The 9,608-nt window shown below is 50.6% G+C and overlaps 4 protein-coding genes across 4 annotated transcripts; all 4 read right to left on the reverse strand.

Moving 5' to 3' along the window:
• Positions 1–1,025: 1,025 nt before the first annotated feature.
• On the reverse strand, positions 1,026–2,750 carry DQ04_00201000 (fatty acyl-CoA reductase; the record flags this gene model as incomplete). Its single annotated transcript, XM_009308419.1, has 1 exon — positions 1,026–2,750. One exon carries the CDS (start codon positions 2,748–2,750, stop codon positions 1,026–1,028), a length of 1,725 nt encoding a protein of 574 aa, XP_009306694.1.
• Positions 2,751–3,103: 353 nt separating this feature from the next.
• Positions 3,104–4,258, reverse strand: DQ04_00201010 (expression site-associated gene (ESAG-like) protein; the record flags this gene model as incomplete). The annotated part of the gene is made up of 1 exon (XM_009308420.1): positions 3,104–4,258. The coding sequence occupies one exon, from the start codon at positions 4,256–4,258 to the stop codon at positions 3,104–3,106; it is 1,155 nt and encodes a 384-aa protein (XP_009306695.1).
• A 1,803-nt stretch (positions 4,259–6,061) lies between these two features.
• Positions 6,062–6,658, reverse strand: DQ04_00201020 (hypothetical protein; the record flags this gene model as incomplete). Its single annotated transcript, XM_009308421.1, has 1 exon — positions 6,062–6,658. The coding sequence occupies one exon, from the start codon at positions 6,656–6,658 to the stop codon at positions 6,062–6,064; it is 597 nt and encodes a 198-aa protein (XP_009306696.1).
• Positions 6,659–7,537: 879 nt separating this feature from the next.
• On the reverse strand, positions 7,538–9,367 carry DQ04_00201030 (putative succinate dehydrogenase flavoprotein; the record flags this gene model as incomplete). The annotated part of the gene is made up of 1 exon (XM_009308422.1): positions 7,538–9,367. One exon carries the CDS (start codon positions 9,365–9,367, stop codon positions 7,538–7,540), a length of 1,830 nt encoding a protein of 609 aa, XP_009306697.1.
• Positions 9,368–9,608: the final 241 nt, after the last annotated feature.

The raw sequence follows: 9,608 nt of genomic DNA on the forward strand, positions 1-9,608 counted from the left end.
ATCCTTCGGCCGTGCGGCATAACCCCGTGCCCCATAAGAAGAGAGGCCTCGACCCACGCGGCAGCAGTCGTTTGTTGAGTGCCTTTCTTGGCCTCCGCCTTCCGAATGCAGTTGGAGGAGGCGCATGGATCCACTGGAATTCCCCTAAGGCCTGGTTTGTTACTTCGACCATTGGGTCGAGGCCAATGGAACAACGAGGCAGCGACCATCGATAAAGTTTTGAGAGCGCGCAGAATTTAAGCCGCATGGGGACATGCCCCGCTTCAGAAAATAACCCATAGGATGGGATTTATACAGATCATGGCATTAAACGGCATAGTCATTGCGAAGGGGGTAGTTGCTTACGCCTAGACGCGTGATGGCCGAGTTTAAAAAGAACATTTCAGCGCTTCCGTTTTGTCAGTAGCACCCCTTCCCCTCCAAATGGGGTTTGTTGGAAACACCGGATGAAATTCTTCTCCAACACAATGGGTGAAAAAAACGCTTAGACCACAGCGTCCCCCCTTTACCATCGCCACTGCCGCTAATGCGTATGCCGCAAAAATGGGGAAGCTTCGCAGGACCTCAACTGCCCATTTTCTTTCCCCTTTCCCTTATTCCCTCCCTCACCCCCCAAAGGGAGGGAGGGAAGGACCCAAATAGCGGATACCATGGACCTTGCCTTCCCCCAAAGAAAAGAAAAGAAAGACGAAACACATGTTACTTTCCCCATTTTTGCCTTGACCGCACGTCGCGCCAAATTCAATAATACAAAAAACGACTCCTCATCTATGAATTCGTTCTGGAGACTGAAGAAAAGGAAGAACAGAAAACGTCTTTAACACGCCCGCTCCTGCGTGCGAGGCGGTAAGGGATAGGATGTTTCGGGCGGGGTCTAAAAACTTACCCTATTCGACGTTTTTTTTTTTTCAGTGATAAACATGAAGTGATCAATATTAATATTTACCAACACGAAATTTGCCAATTCATTTCAATGACTCCCCTTAAGAGAAAAAAAAATTGAAACAAGAGCCGGAAGGCCTTGTTCAAAGCGACGAAGCCCTCTTGAAGACATCGACGGGGCTGGGTGGCTGGTCTGGGAATGCATAAGATCCTGTGTCCTTGATGATGTGCTTCAGCATACCGTGACAATACAACTGGGCGTAGTGCCACCAATTGATCATGTACGTGTCAAAGTAAAATGCCGTGCGAGATCGTTCATTGAGGCCCTCATCCAACGACTTTGTATTTGTCGCAGCAAAGACCCATTCATGCAACGTAAAGGCGCTGAATTGGCGATTGAGATCCTTGGCGCGAAAAACGGCCTTGGAAAGTTTCTGAACCAATACTTTCCTCTCCTCAGATCCTATAGGCGGAGGAAGGGAAGCCACAAAACGGAGCACATGAAGGGGCAATTCTCGCAAAAAGAAAAACCGCAGACGAAACTCAGTAACAGACGGAACTATGTCCGCTGACATAGGCCCAATCGCCTTTGGATGTCGAACCTTTGAACCCCAATAGTACCGTGTGGCATGGCGGATGCGTCCCCATGTGAGGCTATTTACAGAAGATGAAGTTGCTGCTTGGTAGACAAATGGAACACCGGTCTCCGACGGTTCAGAGCGAGCAAAAAACGACACAGGAGAAGCAGTATACTGTTCTTCTTGTTGCTGAATGGCAGCCGCGGTCAAACGAGACACCCTACCCTCCATCCCACCATTTCCATTTTTTTTTACAGCTTCTGGTGCTGCAAGGGCATTGAGTAGCTTTCCACCGACATGACTCTCTTTAGACCCTTCAGTCGCCGTAATTTCAACTTGTTGACTCTTGTAGTAATACTGAGTCTTGAAAAGGGCCTTTATGATAGTGTTAACAACAAAATCCACCGGAACAATATCTGAAACGGCCTCTGGGGAAGCCAAAACCTCCTTCACCACACCTAAACCAGTCGTCAGAATCAAACCCCCAGCCGCTGTAAGTGCATCAACCCATCCTGGAAACGGTTCCTTCAAGCTACACCCCACTATAGAGGGACGGACAATAGCCAGAGGGCAATTACCTTTGCATGCGCGGAGCAGTTGCTCTCCCATAGATTTCGTAAAGGTATATGTATTCGGAAATCCGTATTTTTGGAGTAAACTTGGAGCAACCGTATCTATTTCAGCATCATGCAATGCGAGGATGTGTTTGCACATAGCTTCTGGGTCAAATGGAAGTGGGTAAAGACATTCCTCCACGGTGCTCCCCTGAATATTGTAGTTAACGTAGCATGTGGAGACGTGTACCATGGCCTCCAATTTCTTGCATTCTCTTGCTATCGCAAGAACACGCAGGGAGCCCAGGGTGTTGGTTTCAACTGCCACGTTGAGTCGTTCATCAAAGTTCACTGTAGCAGCCATATGCACAATAAAATTCACAGATTGTTGGATTGTCTTAAAATCCTTGTCGCTTAGCCCAAGACGATCATCCGTTATATTTCCCTCTACCCCAATCACCACACGAGAAGCAAATGCCTTGAATTTATCGTCGCCCATGGCTGTCCGGAGAGGATCGAAGCAAGGTGAGCCCAATACCTCCTTTTCGATACGTTCTTGCGGATTCAGATACCGCTTCAACCTGCGTGATTTCTTCCCGCGGATGAGGACGTAAATAGCCTCTATGTCAGGAAATTCCTTGAGCAGTTTGAAGATGAGTACCTTTCCCATGAAGCCACTTCCCCCCGTCAAGAAGACGGACTTACGGGAGAACGCTTGATAAACATCAAGAGACATGCCTTACACCCTTCGTTGCTTTGCGTCATCAACGAGTCCAGAACCCAAACAAAAAAGAAAAACAAACAAACAAAGGAAAACATACACGTTTTCGAAATCCACTATCGCCGCCAGAACAATAACAACCCAACGTCCAAAAAAGGCCACAGAACACGCCGCACACATGCGCGTCTTCCCTCACACACACACACACACACGCAGAGACGAAAAAAAAAAGACCGACACACACATACACACGTATATGTATATATATATATATATATATATGGATACCCAATTAAAATGCGCCCATAGTGGTCATCATGTAAACAACAACAACAACAAGAACCCCCCCAAAAAAACACCAATAGGAACTAAATAAGATCAATACCACGACACACGTCTCCAAAAGGGATACGTTTGGTCTCACCGCTGACTCCATGCAGATCGAGAAGAGCGCCATTTTGCAGCAGATCCTTGGCAGCATGTAGCGCCTCAGGTGTGCGATTTGCCTCCACAAACCAGGAGGTGTGGCCCCGCAGATTCTCCTCCAAAACAACCCGATCCTTCCGCCCCACACCATTCATGTGCAGGATGGCAGGAGTGGCATCGGGTATGCCGTCAATGTTAAAGAAAAGAGGAAATGGCAACCTGCCACCTTCCACAATTTCCGCAACAGAAGTGGAGCTCCACAACATTATGTCCTTTCCAAGGCGCATACCATGCACAGACAAAAAGAATGTATTCTGAAAATCTAGACTTACAATACCATACGGAATACGTGCCTCATTTGCCGAAGACGAGTTCTGTGTGATGCTCCACAAATACAACATCCCCCAAGCGCTCTGGTCACACCACCACCGCTTAAGACCCATCAGACTACGATATGCGGTGAACGCTCGCTTCAGGGCCCATACACGAGCCACATAGCCGCCAGCATTGAGAAAATGTAATCTTTTCCGCCTTCCCCCAGCTTCGGCACCCTTCTGACCCAGTGCATTCATTTCAGCTCGCTTGTACAAGGAGATGCATCTGCCCTTGGAGACTCCCCATTTAACATTTTCGGACAGTTGCGGGTGATAGCAATTTCCCTCTGCTGTGAACAACAGCGGAGCTGTCGCATCACCGCGTCGCACAGCTTCCGCATCAAAAGCATCGACAGTAGGCGCTGTCGTGGCAATGAACTTCTTCAGAGCCCGCTGCACTGTGAGGGCGCCAGTGAGAAGCGTGTCTGAACCATCGTACGACACGATAATATCCCTGTCCTGAAGTCCCTCTTCTTCAATGTACTCCATGACCCAAAACAGACGTCGCATGTGTGAATACTTTTTCCCATAACCAACAGTGGCCACTGACACATTGGAGAGAATGGCACTTGCCACCATTTTACACCATCCCGGAGACCGCCGTGTCTGCGCCACCACGAAACGCACCCTCAACGCGGACGATGAGTGCGCCACAGCGGCCTTTGGTTGCAGCTGGTTAGCGTCTTCGAACTCCACGAATAGGATCACACTCGAAAGCGACATGGCAATAAGGAGAAGGATAAAACAGCGATGCCCCCTTCGTCTCATAGCATCGCTAGTCCTTTTCTCACTTCCTATTATTCACCTGGGGGAGTATCTATCGAGTGAACATAAAGAGACAGAGAGAGAGAGCGTGTGTCTGTACACGTGGGCAACAGCGGACAGTCATAAGGGATGTTTTTTCCCTTTAATTTACCCACAAACAAGCAGCACTTCACGCAACCCACTGGCAGAGAGTGCAAACGAAGCAAGGGATGATCTACACAAGCAGAGTGTGACGGTCATGTGCATGAATATCATCCACTGCAGAAAAAAAAAATATAGACTGAGGCTCCAGACGAGTGCAGATTATTGGAGAGCCTTGGTGCGGCCGATCCACCAAGATGTGGAGCTGCGGGAGTTAATGATATCGGTGCATGTGGTGCAGTTGTGAGTAACGAACCACCTTGACACCGAACACCACAACTATGAAGAAGGGCGTCTGCGCCACGATGGCACATCACCCTCCATATGAACGAGGATGCTTACACACCAGCCTACCTCAACGCCCAGTGATGAGGATCAGCGTGCTGAACCAACATATCGACACAGAGGCATGCCACTAATGTGCTCTTTTAAACAGTCGACATCTCTCAGGCAGTTGCTGATGTATCGGCATTTTAAGACCAAGCTCTTTTCTTCTGATTTCATCGGCATTAGCCAGACTCCCCTCAGAGCAACATTGACAAAGAGAATACATCAACACAGACAGAGAAGCCTTAACATATGGATCCTCAACGCCTCCCTGATTGTAAATGCGGATGCATGGCTCATACTCTTGCTTGTCCCCTTCCTTGACACAACCATCAACAGCAAGAGAAGTAGGCAACAACCGAGTGGCTTGATACGATTGGAAAGACACAAAATCAAACAGACTACAAGAAAGAATTTATTCCATGTCTCAGTTAACCATCTTCTATTTTGACCAATATTATTTTCACCAATATATATTGCCACATCCGTGCCTCTAGCGACTCAGTCATCTATGCCTCTTCTCATTTTCTTTTTTTCCCTATACACACACCATATGAAAAAAGGCGATGCACTCATAGAATGATAATGACTCCGAAAGTAACTCCTCAAAGAAGCGCATCGATCAGATTCTTCTTTACCCTATACTGATACGGTAGTGCGAATTATAGACATCATCAATTTGACAGAGGAAGAAATAACTCATAAGAACACGCGAGCATGCAACACCTTCTCTTTTACTCTTTACTACTATCGGTGTGCTATGTTCCCGTTTCTATTTCATTGTCTTTTTTTTTTTTGGTTTGTCTTACCATTAATACCACCACTGTGCTGGTGGGTGCGCACACTCTGCCTGACCACATTTCGATTATCTCTTGCTGCTCTGTCTCTTGCATGCTTTTATTCCATCCAGCCCATTTGACTGCCGCTGCTGCTGCCTACTTGGGGTACCGCCCCCCCACCCCTCATTCTCTCTGCACAGCAGGTGAGGGCTGCACAGGCACTACACACATGTAGAAAAGTGAATAGCCCTCCTCAAAACAAAACAACAGCAAAAAATAATAAGTTCGTAAAAAAAAAACGGGAGTTAGGGAGCATAAGAACGGAGTACGACACAAAAACCTAAAAAAAAACATACAGAGAGGAATGACCACCAAAATGTTCATGGAATTGTACCGTTCGCATATAGAAGGCAACAAAACGGTCATGGAATCAACGTTAATTCCTATTTGATGTGCCACTCACTGTGCTTTCACACACATCCGTCCATATAGTTTTTTTCATCCCTCCACATCATCACCAGGGGATAGATGTGACCATGCAGCCAATGACCGAGCAGCCGCAGGAGGCAGCCGCAAGCATCCACCCACTACCGAACACCCACTTCATGTCTACCTCCTCCTTGAGTCCCGGCTGCGCCTCACACCAGCCTGCGGAGTACCAAGTCAGCATCAGGACAAACACAGTCGCGGAAGCCACGGCGCCCAGCATGAAGTACACGGCCAACGGGAAGCGTATCACGGCGCTGGCATAGATGTAGAAGCCGCTCATGATTAAGTTGGTAACTGCCACCACAACTGCCGCAATAGCAACGCCCTCAGCTGCTTGGATGCGTATCTTGCCTTCATTGCAGGTGAAGTAGGAATTGCGCAGGAGCATGACCTCTTTGCTGTCGGAGCCATCTTGCGGTGGCCCCCAGGTGCGCATCTCCCACAAAGTGGCCTCCGCCTTGTCGTTGTGACCGCCAATGCTGTTGGCATTGCTGGCCGCCGCCGCCGCTTCATCCCGCACCGCCACAAAGAAGGGTAAAAAAATCGCCGCCAGTGTCAACGCGAACGAAGCGACAGCGCAGATGAGAGGAAGGATGAGACTCACCCGCATCGACTTGACCATCACTGGTTCCTTCCTTCTATTGGTTGTAGTTTCTTTGAATCAGTAGTGTAGATGGCGGGTTGTGGACCTAGTTAGCGAAGAGTCACTGTATTTCAGACCTTGGCAGGTGACCGGGAGGCAACACACGACAGAGAGAGTTGAAGCGGGGCATGAAGGGCACGAGGCAAGAAGCAAACTGCACCGGAGTGCTGCTGCTGCAGTAACACACCTGCGTAGATGCAGACGCCGCCACGTCACAGACTCAGACACCGGAGATTGGGAGGAAGAGGAAGAGAAATGAGGGTATGAAAACGCAAAAAAAAACTACAGAATTTTTTTTTTGTCACACGTCCTGTTTCTTGTCGTTTTCTTCCTCGCATTTTGGACTCTATGTGTGCGCTCCCAGAAATAGAACCGTGACACACACCCACATAATAAAAACAAAAAAACCAGGCTGATTTGTTTTTGTCCTCATTTTTTTTTCTTCTTTGCTGGTTCTTTCCTGTTTGGTCCGCTTCCCCAAAATCAAATGAAACCCAATACTCCCCTCACGCTATCTCCTTTCCCACCCCTCACAGTTCTCCTTTTTTCCTTTTTCTCTTCAGTGTGTATGCCCGCAATGCCCTGAGCCGTACACGCCGCATTGTCCTGGCTTCCCTATGTGCTGCTCGCCCGCCTCCCCCCCGTGTACTTACCTTGACACGCCCTTCCTCTTTCGCCCAAACACACTCTCACTCTCCCAGTACACAAGACACGTACACACACACACACACACACACATACATACAACGTCACACACACACACACACACACGCACTTTCTCTCTCCTTTCTTTTGCTTTACTATTGGTCAATCAACACTGTTATCTCCCACCCCTCAGAGCCATTGCACCCCTTGTCCCTAGTAAACGCGTTTCGCGGGGGGAATGCTCTCCAGCTCGTTTGTAAGCATCTCGTTGTGCACACGACGGTACGCGAGGCGCGCCTTGCCGTTCTTGTCATCGAGGTACGAAAGCGTGTGCTTCATCCACTCGTGGTCGTTGCGATCGGGGTAGTCGTCACGCGCGTGTGCACCGCGCGACTCCCGCCGCACTGCCGCACCGGTGATTGTGAGCAGGGCGTTGGTGAGGAGGTTGCGCAGCTCAAGGGCCTCGGTGAGGTTGCTATTCCACACCGGGGACTTGTCGTGCACGAGCACGTGTGAGTAGTCACGGTAGCACTCCTCGATGATGGCCTGCCCCTTCAGCATGCTCTCCTCAGTACGGAACACTGCGGCATAGAGCGCCATCGTCTCCTTCATGCGCTCGCGGATGCGGGCAACCGGGATGTCGCCCTTGTTGTGCAGGATGCGGTCAAGGTCAGCGATCGAACTCTCACCGGCGTCGGGCCGCAGCTCCGGCTGCTTCCGCCCCTCCTTCGTGAGGTTAAATATGACGGTGTTCGCGCATGACTTACCGAACACGACAATATCGAGGAGGGAGTTTGCGCCGAGGCGGTTCGCGCCATGCACGCTCGCACACGCACACTCTCCTGCAGCGAGGAGCCCAGGGACGATGGCGTCGTCGTCGCCGTTGCGAGGGCTGACGACCTCGCCCGTCCAGAGCGTCGGCACGCCACCCATGGAATAATGCACCGTCGGTACAATCGGGATCGACTCCTTCGTCACGTCCACGCCGGCAAAAATGTGGGCGCTCTCGGAGATACCTGGCAGCTTCTCGTGCAGCTGTTCCGGCGGGAGGTGATGTAGCTGCAGGAGCACGTGGTCCTTCTTCGGGCCGCAGCCACGCCCCGCGAGGACCTCCAGCGTAATGGCACGTGACACCACGTCACGAGAGGCCAAGTCCTTCGCCTTGGGCGCATACCGCTCCATGAAACGCTCGCCCTCGCTGTTCACAAGGTAGCCACCTTCACCACGAGCACCCTCCGTGATCAGCACACCCGGTCCGTAGATGCCTGTAGGGTGAAACTGCACAAACTCCATGTCCTCCGCTGGAAGACCAGCACGTGCCACCATCGCTGTTCCATCACCGGTGCAAGACTTAGCACTGGTCGTGGTGAACCAGCAGCGGCCGTAGCCGCCAGTGGCAAGGACGGTGTACTTGGAGCGAAAGCGGTGGATGGTGCCGTCATCGATGCTCATAGCGATGACCCCGCGGCAGCACCCGTCTTCCACTATCAAATCTAGGCAGTAGTACTCGTTAAAGAAGTTCACTCCATACTGGAAGGACTGACCATAGAGTGTGTGCAGCATCGCATGCCCAGTACGATCCGACGCAGCACACGTCCGTCGCGCCTGCTTTCCACCATAGTGAATTGACTGACCACCGAATGCCCGCTGATAAATGAAGCCATCCTTTGTGCGCAGGAACGGAAGACCCATGCTTTCCAACTCTGAGACAACACAGGGGGCCTCCTGGCACATGTACTGAATTGCGTCCTGGTCGCCCAACCAGTCACTTCCCTTTACTGTGTCGTACACGTGCCAACGCCAGTCATCTTCCTCGCAGTTGGCGAGTGCCGCGTTGATGCCACCTTGCGCGGCGATGGTGTGGGACCTCGACGGGTACAGCTTGGAGATGCACGCCACGTCGTAACCGGAAGCGGCGACGCCCATTGCAGCGCGCAGCCCTGAACCACCGGCACCAACCACCACACAGTCAAAGGTGTGGTCGATCACAGGGTACGCCTTACTGAGCTTAGACGTGAATCGGGTAAATGTGCGGCGAAGCATCTTGTCACCTTTTGCTGCTTTACTGTCTGTGTATGTGTGTTGTTGGTTGGAGAGTGGGACTCTGTTCCTTTCCTATGACTTACTACGCTGTTTTGTGCAGCGAATGAAAAGAAACCAAAAACACACACAATAGCCTACAATACCTCGAGCACAACACCCGAAAAAAACGCAGTTACATTGACCCGCAAACATGGGTGACACCGCACTTCTTCAAGAACGCCCTTTTTTCCCCCTTTGCCCG

The sequence above is a fragment of the Trypanosoma grayi genome (genome assembly GCF_000691245.1).
Source record: "Trypanosoma grayi strain ANR4 Tgr_20_V1, whole genome shotgun sequence".
Classification (NCBI taxonomy): domain Eukaryota; phylum Euglenozoa; class Kinetoplastea; order Trypanosomatida; family Trypanosomatidae; genus Trypanosoma; species Trypanosoma grayi.